The sequence below is a fragment of the Oncorhynchus keta genome, chromosome 22 (genome assembly GCF_023373465.1).
Source record: "Oncorhynchus keta strain PuntledgeMale-10-30-2019 chromosome 22, Oket_V2, whole genome shotgun sequence".
Lineage (NCBI taxonomy): Eukaryota > Metazoa > Chordata > Actinopteri > Salmoniformes > Salmonidae > Oncorhynchus > Oncorhynchus keta.
Genome location: NC_068442.1, coordinates 39,297,094 through 39,312,433, shown reverse-complemented (window position 1 = coordinate 39,312,433; position 15,340 = coordinate 39,297,094). Strand labels below are relative to the sequence as shown.

General features: G+C 42.3%; 1 protein-coding gene across 1 annotated transcript; it reads left to right on the top strand.

Annotated features, from left to right (window-relative positions):
• Nucleotides 1–4,737: 4,737 nt before the first annotated feature.
• On the top strand, nt 4,738–7,899 carry LOC118401469 (mpv17-like protein 2). The gene is made up of 5 exons (XM_035798997.2): nt 4,738–5,165; nt 5,538–5,699; nt 6,234–6,310; nt 6,470–6,598; nt 7,163–7,899. Exons 1-5 carry the CDS (start codon nt 4,976–4,978, stop codon nt 7,262–7,264), a joined length of 660 nt encoding a protein of 219 aa, XP_035654890.1. The 5' UTR covers nt 4,738–4,975; the 3' UTR covers nt 7,265–7,899.
• Nucleotides 7,900–15,340: the final 7,441 nt, after the last annotated feature.

Here is a 15,340-nt window from a genome sequence, read left to right as displayed (position 1 = left end):
TTATTATCTATTTGGATCATGTAGAGTCTACCACAGATTGCAATAATTGATTGTAGCATTCACTGTTTACTGTGTTGTAATGGCTATGGATTGGATTGTGCTACAGGCAGCGTAGTGGTTAAGAGCATTGGGCCAGTCACTGAAAGGTCGCTGGTTTGAATCCCTGAGCCAACTAAGTGAAAAATCTGTTGATATGCACTTGAACAAGGCACTTAACCCTAATTGCTCCTGTAAATTCCTCTGGATAAGAGTGTCTACTCAAATGTAAAACATTAATAATTATTCTGAGCGGTGATGAGGAGAGAAACCGGTGGTGCTGTATCTCTGATTCCATAACTCCTCTGAACAATGATAGCAGGGATTTGATTTGGGACTGGGAGAGTGTCTGCCTCTGAATGGATGAGGAGCAGAGTGAATGACAGCTGTGGCTTTGCAAACCCAATCTGGGAACAAATTGGCAATGTAATTGCTGAATTGTAGATATGTTTGACCACAAACCCTTCCAGCCTGTGGTTAAATCATTGGATTAAACCCAAGGATGGTAGGTAATGGATTAATTTGCTTTACTACATTGCAGAATGTTACCCTTTACTATTACACTAGAGCTCACGTCAAATAGAACCCAATAGAATAGGTTCATTCGATTTTCTCTTGCGATCCCATTTTTCAATACGATATCCCATACGGAGACCGAAAGGGCCTGTTACATTTCAGACATGATTGATTACCTCACTGGTGACAGCCACTGGCTGCCACAGCCTACAGTAGGGGTGCCAATAGAGTAGTTGATTTGTAGCTTCCCATGGTGACATATTTTATTTATTTATTTTAATTTTTATTTATTTCACCTTTATTTAACCAGGTAGGCTAGTTGAGAACAAGTTCTCATTTGCAACTGCGACCTGGCCAAGATAAAGCATAGCAGTGTGAACAGACAACACAGAGTTACACATGGAGTAAACAATTAACAAGTCAATAACACAGTAGAAAAAAAGGGGAGTCTATATACAATGTGTGCAAAATGAATGAGGAGGTAGGCGAATAATTACAATTTTGCAGATTAACACTGGAGTGATAAATGATCAGATGGTCATGTACAGGTAGAGATATTGGTGTGCAAAAGAGCAGAAAAGTAAATAAATAAAAACAGTATGGGGATGAGGTAGGTGAAAATGGGTGGGCTATTTACCAATAGACTATGTACAGCTGCAGCGATCGGTTAGCTGCTCAGATAGCTGATGTTTGAAGTTGGTGAGGGAGATAAAAGTCTCCAACTTCAGCGATTTTTGCAATTCGTTCCAGTCACAGGCAGCAGAGTACTGGAACGAAAGGCGGCCAAATGAGGTGTTGGCTTTAGGGATGATCAGTGAGATACACCTGCTGGAGCGCGTGCTATGGATGGGTGTTGCCATCGTGACCAGTGAACTGAGATAATGCGGAGCTTTACCTAGCATGGACTTGTAGATGACCTTGAGCCAGTGGGTCTGGCGACGAATATGTAGCGAGGGCCAGCCGACTAGAGCATACAGGTCGCAGTGGTGGGTGGTATAAGGTGCTTTAGTGACAAAACGGATGGCACTGTGATAAACTGCATCCAGTTTGCTGAGTAGAGTGTTGGAAGCCATTTTGTAGATGACATCGCCGAAGTCGAGGATCGGTAGGATAGTCAGTTTTACTAGGGTAAGCTTGGCGGCGTGAGTGAAGGAGGCTTTGTTGCGGAATAGAAAGCCGACTCTTGATTTGATTTTCGATTGGAGATGTTTGATATGAGTCTGGAAGGAGAGTTTGCAGTCTAGCCAGACACCTAGGTACTTATAAATGTCCACATATTCAAGGTCGGAACCATCCAGGGTGGTGATGCTAGTCGGGCATGCGGGTGCAGGCAGCGATCGGTTGAAAAGGATAAGAGCGTCTGCTAAATGACTTAAATGTAAATGTAAATGAAAAGCATGCATTTGGTTTTACTAGCGTTTTTAAGAGCAGTTGGAGGCCACGGAATGAGTGTTGTATGGCATTGAAGCTCGTTTGGAGGTTAGATAGCACAGTGTCCAATGACGGGCCGAAAGTATATAGAATGGTGTCGTCTGCGTAGAGGTGGATCAGGGAATCGCCCGCAGCAAGAGCAACATCATTGATATATACAGAGAAAAGAGTCGGCCCGAGAATTGAACCCTGTGGCACCCCCATAGAGACTGCCAGAGGACCGGACAGCATGCCCTCCGATTTGACACACTGAACTCTGTCTGCAAAGTAATTGGTGAACCAGGCAAGGCAGTCATCCGAAAAACCGAGGCTACTGAGTCTGCCGATAAGAATATGGTGATTGACAGAGTCGAAAGCCTTGGCAAGGTCGATGAAGACGGCTGCACAGTACTGTCTTTTATCGATGGCGGTTATGATATTGTTTAGTACCTTGAGTGTGGCTGAGGTGCACCCGTGACCGGCTCGGAAACCAGATTGCACAGCGGAGAAGGTACGGTGGGATTCGAGATGGTCAGTGACCTGTTTGTTGACTTGGCTTTCGAAGACCTTAGATAGGCAGGGCAGGATGGATATAGGTCTGTAACAGTTTGGGTCCAGGGTGTCTCCCCCTTTGAAGAGGGGGATGACTGCGGCAGCTTTCCAATCCTTGGGGATCTCAGACGATATGAAAGAGAGGTTGAACAGGCTGGTAATAGGGGTTGCGACAATGGCGGCGGATAGTTTCAGAAATAGAGGGTCCAGATTGTCAAGCCCAGCTGATTTGTACGGGTCCAGGTTTTGCAGCTCTTTAAGAACATCTGCTATCTGGATTTGGGTAAAGGAGAACCTGGAGAGGCTTGGGCGAGGAGCTGCGGGGGTGCGGAGCTGTTGGCCGAGGTTGGAGTAGCCAGGCGGAAGGCATGGCCAGCCGTTGAGAAATGCTTATTGAAGTTTTCGATAATCATGGAGTTATCGGTGGTGACCGTGTTACCTAGCCTCAGTGCAGTGGGCAGCTGGGAGGAGGTGCTCTTGTTCTCCATGGACTTCACAGTGTCCCAGAACTTTTTGGAGTTGGAGCTACAGGATGCAAACTTCTGCCTGAAGAAGCTGGCCTTAGCTTTCCTGACTGACTGCGTGTATTGGTTCCTGACTTCCCTAAACAGTTGCATATCGCGGGGACTATTCGATGCTATTGCAGTCCGCCACAGGATGTTTTTGTGCTGGTCGAAGGCAGTCAGGTCTGGAGTGAACCAAGGGCTGTATCTGTTCTTAGTTCTGCATTTTTTGAACGGATCATGCTTATCTAAAATGGTGAGGAAATTACTTTTAAAGAACGACCAGGCAACCTTGACTGACTGGATGAGGTCTATATCCTTCCAGGATACCCGGGCCAGGTCGATTTGAAAGGCCTGCTCACAGAAGTGTTTTAGGGAGCGTTTGACAGTGATGAGGGGTGGTCATTTGACTGCGACTCCGTAGCGGATACAGGCAATGGGGCAGTGATCGCTGAGATCCTGCTTGAAGACAGCGGAGGTGTATTTGGAGGGCCAGTTGGTCAGGATGACGTCTATGAGGGTGCCCTTGTTTACAGAGTTAGGGTTGTACCTGGTGGGTTCCTTGATGATTTGTGTGAGATTGAGGGCATCTAGCTTAGATTGTAGGACTGCCGGGGTGTTAAGCATATCCCAGTTTAGGTCACCTAACAGAACAAACTCTGAAGCTAGATGGGGGGCGATCAATTCACAAATGGTGTCTGGGCACAGCTGGGAGCTGAGGGGGGTTGGTAGCAGGCGGCAACAGTGAGAGACTTATTTCTGGAGAGAGTAATTTTCAAAATTAGTAGTTCGAACTGTTTGGGTATGGACCTGGAAAGTATGACATTACTTTGCAGGCTATCTCTGCAGTAGACTGCAAATCCTCCCCCTTTGGCAGGTCTATCTTGACGGAAGATGTTATAGTTGGGTATGGAAATCTCAGAATTTGTGGTGGCCTTCCTGAGCCAGGATTCAGACACGGCAAGGACATCAGGGTTAGCAGAGTGTGCTAAAGCAGTGAGTAAAACAAACTTAGGGAGGAGGCTTCTGATGTTGACATGCATGAAACCAAGGCTTTTTCGATCACAGAAGTCAACAAATGAGGGTGCCTGGGGACATGCAGGGCCTGGGTTTACCTCCACATCACCCGCGGAACAGAGAAGGAGTAGTATGAGGGTGCGGCTAAAGGCTATCAAAACTGGTCGCCTAGAGCGTTGGGGACAGAGAATAAGAGGAGCAGGTTTCTGGGCATGGTAGAATATATTCAGGGCATAATGCGCAGACAGGGGTATGGTGGAGAACACTCTATGCCCACTATCATAGAGGTCCAGGAGCAGTCTGGCTCTTCTGCCGTCTGTATAAAACTCTTCGGGGAGACAGAACAAGGCCTTTGTCAGTTAAACATTTTTTTTGCCACATGATGATGCTATACTTCATTTAACACCACAACACATTCAAATGTGCTCTCAAAACACGTTTTACATATAAAAATGATTTTACTTTAGGCACTCTGTCCCACCCCAACCTATATAAAGACGCTAATATATATCAATAGACCTTCGTGCACAGTAAGTCAAGCTAATTCCCAGATTTAAAATATTATTGTATGGTTGAGCTGGCCACTAGCAGTCAGGCCTGAAAACAACAAATGTAACTGTCAACACTAGGTGGCAGTAGCGGTGGCAGTGTGTGATTTCAGGATATCAAATCTGCCTGGAACACAGGGAAACTCTGTGGTAGTTACACCACTGAGGTATAAAGTTACATGTGCTGATGCGGAAGTGAGTCAGTTCTCATTCACTTTAATTACTATTTGAACTCAACTCGTGTGTCAGCTAAACTGCTACATCAGATGGGTTCGATTTCGATACTTTCAAAAGTAGATATTGATTCGCGTGTGATCAACATTTGCCAGGCATGCAGGAGCCAGAGTTAGCTAGTTAATGCGTTGCAGATGACTGGTCTCCTGTATATTAATCATGGTAATTCCTCGAGGTAAAACTTTTCTTGTGCGGATTTCATTCTATTGGAAACCACTGTTACAAGGAAGATTGCTCATTTTAACAAACACCCTCAGTGGAGGTGTTATGCTGTCTCTGGGAGATATCATACAGCAAACCAGGGAAAAAATGAAAGATCCTCAGAAAATTCGTGACTGGAGTCGCACAGGTGAGAATATCCAATTGGGTACAGTTGCGGTCAAATATTGGCACTATTCACTGTTTATTATAAAGAAAGTTGAAATTTTAAAACTTTTGGTGTTCGTTCACACGTGTGTTTGTTTTGAAAATAAATAAGATGTCAATTCAACCCCCCAAAAACAGCGTTCTTCTCCCTTTGCATTAGGAAATTCAAGTGGTGACAATATATTTGGCTGCATCAGTAGGCCGAGTGCAGCTACCACCTGTTCCATTAGCATTGGGCTCTTGGCACAATGTTTATTTTTATACTAGAGCTGACATCATACCCCATCCTTGATAGATGCATGTAGAAAATAATTTGAGGTACTTCTGTCAATAGTTTATTTTCTATTTTCCCTAGGGCACATGTTTGGAGTGGGTTGCTCTATGGGACCTGTCCTCCACTACTGGTATTCATGGCTGGATAAAATCTACATTGGCAAAGCCTTGCACACTGTAGGCAAGAAAGTCCTACTGGACCAGCTAGTTTGCTCACCAATCCTTGGCGCTTGGTACTTTTTAGGTGAGAATGAAATGCAAAAGCTCTTTTGGTTTACATTTATACAAGGTATAATTTATTTGTGCATTAAAATAACTGCAAATAACGTTCTCATATGCAATATTTGATGTCTTAGTGCAAGAACAAATAGGCCTTCAGCCTTCCCTAGTTTTGTGTATCTATAGGACTTTTCACATTGGGATTAGGATGGGCTCGGGGGTGAAATGTTCTGAATGTGAAAGCGTTGTGTGTGTTTACCTTAAGTGTGTGTGGAGTCAGTTTAATTGCATCAAGCCACTAGTGAGGTATAAGGGTTTGTGTACCGTACGTCAATACTAGATGTTAAAGAGTGGGTCAAAGTTTGCCAAGAATATGACAAATGGCATTAAGGTAACAAACAACTGATATGGGTACCAAACCCTTACTATTATGATAGGCTACAGATAACATCCAATGTGTTTCCATTTTTATACTGACTAAATACTGTTTAATCATTTGGTAGATATCCCAGACTTTCATACAGTCAATGCACCCATCCTTCACCTTTGTTTATTGCAGGCATGGGAGTAATGGAGGGACACAGTTTATCCAAAGGCGCGCTGGAATTCAAAGAGAAGTTCTGGGAGTTCTATAAGGTAAGTACTACAGTCCTGTATGACGTAGAATGTATTCCTTGTTCAATTTTACCATCGTATATGTTATGCTGATGTATCTTTGATGACACTAGAGAATACAGAGGGTTGATTTGACTGAGGTTATGATATTTTTTATTATTAATGTGTTTCTTACTGTAGGCTGATTGGTGTGTCTGGCCTGCCGCACAGCTGATCAACTTCTATTTCCTTTCACCCCAATACCGGGTCCTTTATGTGAACACAATAACCCTGGGTTGGGACACCTACCTGTCTTACCTCAAACACAGAGTAAGTTGGACTGTAGTCAGAGAGATAATGGAATCAATAGGGAAACATGGCTCCCTTTTGCCTGGCTACCCAAACTCCTTGCTCCGGGCCTTCAGCCTGTGCCCACGGAATACCCGGAAGGTAGTTTCTTCTCTGCAATGAGTCTAGATCTCAGTACTTCCCAGATGATTTCTATAATGGAAATCCATTTTAGACCATCTGATTGGTCCCAGAAACCGATGTGTTGGACTAGAGCCAGAACACATGTAAAGCAGCATTTCGAAAATGTGTTTTTAGCTTTGACACACTGATTGGTTAGAGATAATGTAATTGCTGATGACCTTTGTTTTAATCAACCCACCCCCTCATTTTGACGTCACTACAAACGACTTCAATGATGGCAGTCTCAGACCGAAATATGTAGCGAACAATAGAGCAGCGGAACAATTCAGTTTGACTTGTCCGGAAAAAAAACCTTAATTAACTTCTCTGTCAAATACACTAACACATAAGGACAATGCCCTGAAAGAATTTTAGTACATCCTACGTATATATTTTTAATCCATTCTATTGGTCTTTTGACAGGAAGATGATCAACCAGGAGAGCTCGTTCTTGACAGTGGTGTCATAGAGGTGACCCAGGAGGCTGTTGGGCCCATCGCTCCAGCTAAACGGTTTAAGGAGTAGGTTTAGCCCTAGTACTGAACTCAATACTTAACTCCAAATAGTTGAAGATCATGTTTCATTCTTGGAACAGTTGTCTCTTGCGCACTGGAAGGTGTATAATTAGTTATGTGTCATGTAACTTTTCTGGTTTAATTATTTCCAGCCACAGTAACTATAATCAAATCCTGTTATCCTACTGTTTAAGATACCAATCTTGCCTTAAAAGTGATTCACTACTGCCTAATATTTGTCTCAGGATTTCAAATGGACCAATAAGTTTATCTGAATAATGAAATATATAAATTACTCCAGTATTTGATGTTTTACTGCAAGATTATTGTTCTAGTGACCTCTATGGTTAGTCACAGTGATGTAGATGTTTTTCACAACAATTTAAAACTTGAAGCAATGATGGTTAAATACATGTTCTATTACTTTTGAAATGATTTACATATTCAACAGTTAATTGAAGAATGCTATGTATTTATTTACATAGTTGGTAAGTTATGGCAAATGTGTTGAATGGAAACGATAGATTATGCACAGTCCGTTCATAATACATATCAATCTATCTCTTATTTGCATAGGTGGGTGGAAAAAAATCTGTAAAATGCTGTGATTAACATGTTTATTTTTAATACAACATTTTAAAGATGTTTGTAGTTGTCTGACCTGATTACTCTTAAATAATACATTACAACTGTGCTTCTGATTTTTGAAAAAATATATATTTTATGAAAGGGATCAAAGGATATGTGACACAGGTTATTTTTACGACATTTTTGCAGTAAAAATACTTTCAAGTACAATTTAAGTAGTTTTTGGGGTCTCTACTATACTATTTATATTTTTGACAACTTTTACTTTTCCTTCACTACATTCCTAAAGAAAATAAATGTCCTTTTTTGCTCCATACATTTTCCCTGACACGCAAAAGTACTTGTTACATTTTGAATGCTTAGCAGGACAGAAAATGGTCAAATTCACACATTTATCCAGAGAACATCCTGGTCTTCCCTACTGCCTCTGATCTAGTGGACTCACTAAACACAAATGCTTCATTTGAGTTTTGGAATGTGCCCCTAGCGATCTGTAAATAAAAATATAAGAACATTGTGGCTACTGGTTTGCTTAATATAAGGAATTTAAAATGATTATTTTAGTTTTGATAATGTATATTTAAAACAATGATTTTAGACTTTTACTCAAGTATTTTACTGGGTGACTTTTACTTGAGTCATTTTCTATTAGGGCATCTTTACTTTTAGTGAAGTATGACAATGGGGTACCCCATTGTCATACTTTTTCCACTATTGCGTTTTTGGTAGGAAAGTGGTTATACATTCAGTTTTATAAAATATTACCCATAAACACTTGTGTATAGTGAGGAATTCCTCCCACTGTTGATTTAAGAGATGTTTCCATTAAACAGACTTACTGTGCATGAAAGGCTGCGCGTGTTGAAGTGTAAAGAACAGGAAGGCCCGCACACTGGTTATGCACATTAAACGTTAAAATATTTCACCTCACATGACCATTATGCACATGACGCATGGTTGGTGTGGAAACAATTCAATTCACTTTTGCATAGTCAATCATAATTAATCACAGGGGTACATATGGTCAAAAAGGGTTATATACATACAAATAGTCCTAGGTAACTGTAAAAGAAGATTATGTTGGAATACCCGTCCAAAAGACAATTACGCGCTGGACGCGCGGTGGTCGTAGATACAATTACAGTGACCTATTTCAAAAACAACTTGTAATTGATATCAATGAGATGGACACATGTAGGGCCTAGTAGTTACAGAAAATCTAATATGTACAACATGACAAAGTGGAGACCTGGATGGCAGGACAAATCAACTTAACATATGAATGTAAGAATGGATCTGGTATCAAACTCTTGGTTCAGACCTTTAGGATACACTGGACAAACGGTGAATCCAATACAATTCTATGCTCAGTAGAATGTATCTCAGAAAGTTGATGTTGTGACGAGCCGCCATGACATGCGCAGCCACAGGGTTTCTATGGTCAAGAGTCCTGATATTACTCCTGTGTTCTGCTATCTTTGTTTTCAGAGCTCGTTTCGTTTTTCCTACATAGCGTAGACCACAAATACAATTGATCAGGAATAGTACATTTTTTTTGTGGCTCACACAATGGTGGCCTTAATCTTAATGGCCTTGCCCGTGATAGGGCGATTGAACATTGTGCATTTGTTCGTAGAGTGACACTGGATACATCGGCCACATCTGTAATTACCGTAGGTCACATTGTCTAGAAAGGTGCTATGTGGCACTGCTGGAAGATCAGACCTCACCACCATTTGACTGATGTTGGGGGGCGTCTGAAGACTTCACGCGGGCTTCTTTCAACATCTTTTCCAGTTGTGGATCAGTGCTCAAGATATGCCAGTGTTTTTTAATGATATGTTCGAACTGTTTGCCAAGTGGGGGGTATTGAAGGAAGCATTAAACTCGTTGGGCGTGGTGATTTGGGCTTGAGGCTGTCAATCCTGGTTCATATTCTTGTAACGGTCCCTTGCATCATGAAGCCATTCCTCTGGGTAACCCTGCTGTCTGAAACGCCCATCCAGACAGTCTGTTTGTTTGTCATAGTCACTGTGGATTAAAGATATTGTGTACGCGACTGTATTGGCTGACAGGGAGGTTCGCCACAGGAGTCGCTAGTGTGCGATGAGACATGGATATCCCTGCCGGCCAAACCCTCCCTAACCCAGACGACGCTGGGCCAATTGTGCGCCGCCCCATGGGCCTCCCAGTCGCGGCCGGATATAGATACTTTTGTACCTTTTTCCTCCAGCATCTTCGCAAGGTCCTTTGCTGTTGTTCTGGGATTGATTTGCACTTTTCGCACCAAAGTACGTTCATCTCTGGGAGACAGAACGCGTCTCCTTCCTGAGCGGTATGATGGTTGCGTGGTCCCATGGTGTTTACACTTGCGTACTATTGTTTGTACAGTTGAACGTGGTACTTTCAGGTGTTTGGAAATTACTCCCAAGGATGAACCAGACTTGTGGAGGTCTACAATTTTTTTTCTCTTGGCTGATTTCTTTTGATTTTACTGTGATGTCAAGCAAGGAGGCACTGAGTTTGAAGGTAGGCCTTGAAATACATCCACAGATACACCTCCAATTGACTCAAATTATGTAAATTAGCCTATCAGAAGCTTCTAAAGCCATGACATAATTTTCAAACGGTTTAAATGCACAGTCAACTTTCTGTATGTAAACTTCTGACCCACTGGAATTGTGATACAGTGAATTATATGTGAAATAATCTCTGTAAACAATTGTTGGAAAAATTACTTGTGTCATGCACAAAGTAGATATCCTAACTGACTTGCCAGAACTATAGTTTGTTAACAAGAAATTTGTGGAGTGATTGAAATACGAGTTTTAGGTAGAGTGTTGGAATACAACCTAAGTGTATGTAAATGTCCGAAGTCAACTGTACCTAATAACCATCATATCGAAGTAAATTTGGAGTCACGCGATGATATGGTGTGTGGTCCTCCCACGATGACTTGTTAAACCATACATTTTATTTGACTACAGATTAAATAAATTATGATGAACTTCACAGGGTGTTGGAAGTGCACTGTGATCTTGATGCACCTTTTCAATATCAACGGTCTTACTCTGGTGACATGATGATCAATGCTTGAATGCCGTTTGACAAATAAACCTATTATTTTAAGCTCGCATCCATAATAATCTCATCATAGACTAGCCTACCCGCCCAACCTACCTGCACTGTATCTGCCACCTGTTAGCTAATGAGCGTACATGCCAGGACCAGATATGTAGGCACATTCAATGGCGATTTTAGCATGTAAATCTTGGTGGGGCAAAAAAAAAAATACAAGTGGGGTGCATGCCAGCAAAGCCACAACACAAAACAATACATTAATTGCACTATAACGGTGACAAACCGTGCCCACAAACTGTCAGAGCTACATACATTTCTCCCAACATCTTATCACTGCTACACCTGGCTATCAGTAGTTCTGACTTGGTGTACAAGGAGAACACTGTAAGAACAGCACATGTTCTGAAGTCTGTCATTGTACATTTCAAAAGTGCAGCAAAACAGTCTGGAAGCGAAACAGTTCATTCAACCTTATTTATTGCCTTTTTTTTAAACATAGCTGATATGGCTGACTTGCTTAAACATACTGTATGTGGTTTCTAATGACAATTGAGATGTAAAAACTATGGCATACAGGGACGATAAACGAATGAGGCAATCCGTAATTTCTTTTAAGACATTAATGAGTGAGCTAGGACGGACGTAGTCAATATAACTATTTGTTTAGCACTTTTGTATTCAGTGCATGTGACTATTACAATTTTATTTTATTTGAGCATACAATACATTTTTGGACTCACATTGTTGTGCTGTGCTCACTTCAACAGGAAGGTGGTGCCGCGGTCCTTCGTGGACAAATTTTGTCATCAAAGTCTGGCATTCTCTGGATTTATGGTACTTTCAAAACAACTGGGAACTCGGAAAACATCAAGGTCAAATCATGATGACATCATTGATCTTCAGGTCTTACCTCGTTTATTCCCGACTTCCCAGTTGTCTTGAACTCACTGAAGACAAGTTTTCGCTGTTCCGAGTTAACAGTTGTTTTGAGTGCGGCACAAATCATGCTTCATTGACAACATGGCCAATGTTGAATGTTTATCATTTTAAACTTGGAGCCCCTTAATCCCAGTTTTGGGACCACACAGCCATTGTCACTGATTCCTTCCAAACCACTCATTGTTGAATTTCCGATTTCCAACTTGAGCAAGGATTTGTTTTATCTATAATTTCTCTTCATTATTTTTCTTCATATGACAAGGATTTGCCAGAGATGCAACCTCAATCTGCAACCAACAATCTAAGCTAGATGCCCTCAATATCACACAAATTATCTTAGGAAACCACCAGTAACATCCTGAAATCTGTAAACATGGGCAACCTCATAGATATTATCCTGACCAACTTGCCCTCCAAATACACCTCTGCTGTTTTCAATCAGGATCTCAGCAATCACTGCCTCATTGCCTGCATCCGCTATGGGTCCGCAGTGAAACGACCACCCCTCCCTCATCACTGTCAAACGCTCCCTATAACACTTCTGCGAACAGGCCTTTCTAATCGACCTGTCCCGGGTATCCTGGAAGGATATAGACCTCTTCCAGTCAGTCGAGGATGCCTGGTCATTCTTTAAAAGTAATTTCCTCAACTTATATAAGCATGCCACTTTCAAAAAATGTAGAACTAAGAACAGATATAGCCCTTGGTTCACTCCAGACCTGACTGCCCTTGATCAGCACAAAAACATCCTGTGGTGGACTGCAATAGCATCGAATAGTCCCTGCGATATGCAACTGTTCAGGGAAGTCAGGAACCAATACACACAGTCAATCAGGAAAGCAAAGATGAGCTTTTTCAAACAGAAATTTGCATCCTTATAGCTCTAACTCCAAAAAGTTTTGGGACACTGTAAAGTCCATGGGGAACAAGAGCACCACCTCCCAGCTGCCCACTGCACTGAGGCTAGGTAACACGGTCACCACCGATAAATCCATGATAATCGAAAATTTCAATAAGCATTTCTCTACGACTGGCCATGCTTTCCTCCTGGCTACCCCAACCCCGGCCAACAGCTCTGAACTCCCCGCAGCTACTTGCCCGAGCCTCCCCAGCTTCTCCTTCACCCAAATCCAGATAGCAGATGTTCTGAAAGAGCTGCAAAACCTGGACCGGTACAAATCTGCTGGGCTAGACAATCTGGAACCTCTCTTTCTAAAATTATCCTCCACCGTTGTTGCAATCCCTATTACCAGTCTGTTCAAACTCTCTATTGTATTATCCGAGATCCCTAAAGATTGGAAAGCTGCAGCGGTCATCCCCCTCTTCAAAGGGGGTGACACTCTAGACCCAAACTGTTATAGACCTATATCCATCCTGCCCTGCCTTTCTAAAGTCCTCGAAAGCCAAGTTAATAAACAGATCACTGACCATTTAGAATCCCACCGTACCTTCTCCTCTGTGCAATCCGGTTTCCGAGCTGGTCATGGGTGCACCTCAGCCACGCTCAAGGTACTAAACAATATCATAACCGCCATCGATAAAAGACAGTACTGTGCAGCCGTCTTCATTGACCTGGGCCAAGGCTTTCGACTCTGTCCTATCACTGTATTCGTATCGGCAGACTCAATAGCCTTGGTTTCTCAAATGACTGCATAGCGTGGTTCACTAACTACTTCACAGACAGAGTTCAGTGTGTCAAATCGGGGGGCCTGTTGTCCAGACCTCTGGCCGACTCTATGGGGGTACCACAGGGTTCAATTCTTGGGCCGACTCTTTTCTCTGTATATATCAACGGTGTCGCTCTTGCTGCGGATGATTCTGTGATCCACCTCTACGCAGGTGACACCATTCTGTATACATCTGGCCCTTCTTTGGACACTGTGTTAACTAACCTCCAAACAAGCTTCAATGTCATACAACACTCCTTCCTTGGCCTCCAACTGCTCTTAAACGCTAGTAAAACTAAAAGCATGCTTTTCATCCGTTTGCTGCCCGCACCCGCCCGCCCAACTAGCACTACAATGGACGGTTCTGACCTAGAATACGTGGAGAACTACAAATACCTAGGTGTCTGGCTAGACTGTAAACTCTCCTTCCAGAATCATATCAAACATCTCCAATCCAAAATCAAATCTAGAATTGGCTTTCTATTTCGCAACAAAGCCTCTTTCACTCACGCCGCCAAACTTACCCTAGTAAAACTGACTATCCTACCGATCCTCGACTTCAGCGATGTCATCTACAAAATAGCTTCCAACACTCAGCAAATTGGATGTAGTCTATCACAGTGCCATCTCTTTTGTTACCAAAGCGCCTTATACCACCCACCACTACGACCTGTATGCTCTAGTAGGCTGGACCTCGCTTCATATTCATCGCCAGACCCACTGGCTCCAGGTCATCTATAAGTGTATGCTAGGTAAAGCTCCGCCTTATCTCAGCTCACTGTTCACGATAACAACACCCACCCGTAGCACGCGCTCCAGCAGGTATATCTCCCTGGTCATCCCCAAAGCCAACACCTGTTTGGCCGCCTTTCCTTCTAGTTCTCTGCTGCCAGTGACTGGAACGAATTACAAAAATGGCTGAAGTTGGAGACTTACATTTCCCTCACTAACTTTAAACATCAGCTATCTGAGAAGCTAACCGATCGCTGTACACAGTCCATCTGTAAATAGCCCACCCAATCTACCTACCTCATCCCCCATATTGTTTTAATTTACTTTGCTGCTCTTTTGCACTCCAGTATCACTACTTACACACCATCATCTGCTCATCATCATCTGCTCATCTATCACTCCAGTGTTAATCTGCTAAATTGTAATTACTTTGCTACTATGGCCTATTTATTGCCTTACCTCCTCATGCCATTTGCACACAATGTATATAGACTTTCTTTTTTTCTATTGTGTTATTGTACTTTTGTTTATTCCACGTGTAACTCTGTGTTTTTGTTTCTGTTGCACTACTTTGCTTTATCTTGGCCAGGTCACAGTTGTAAATGAGAACTTGTTCTCAACTAGCTTACCTGGTTAAATAAAGGTGAAATACATTTTTAAAAACAATAAAAAAAGATTGTCGACTTGATTCATGATGATGACTGCTAGCTAATATTTAGAAAGTATAACGTTGACATGATCAGTCCTATCAAAGCTACTGTACATATAACGTCATTTTATTTGTGGCCAATGACCTTGATCCTTCTTGGAAGGGCACTTCTAATGTAACTGTATGGAAGCACCCAAGGGGTGAGAATTTTCGTGGTCCAGTGGTGACCTGTCATTTATGGCAGGTGGGGGGGTATATATGTTGTTTTTGGGGGCTTGCCTGTTTACATGTTATTTTGGCATTAATACGTGTCACATATCAGTTTGCAAACAATGTAAAAAAAATATATATCATTGCGTTAATAAAGCCGCATACAAACAGGCAGCTCCAGAATGCAGGTGTTTCAGCCTAGCCCAGTGCTTTCTGTGGT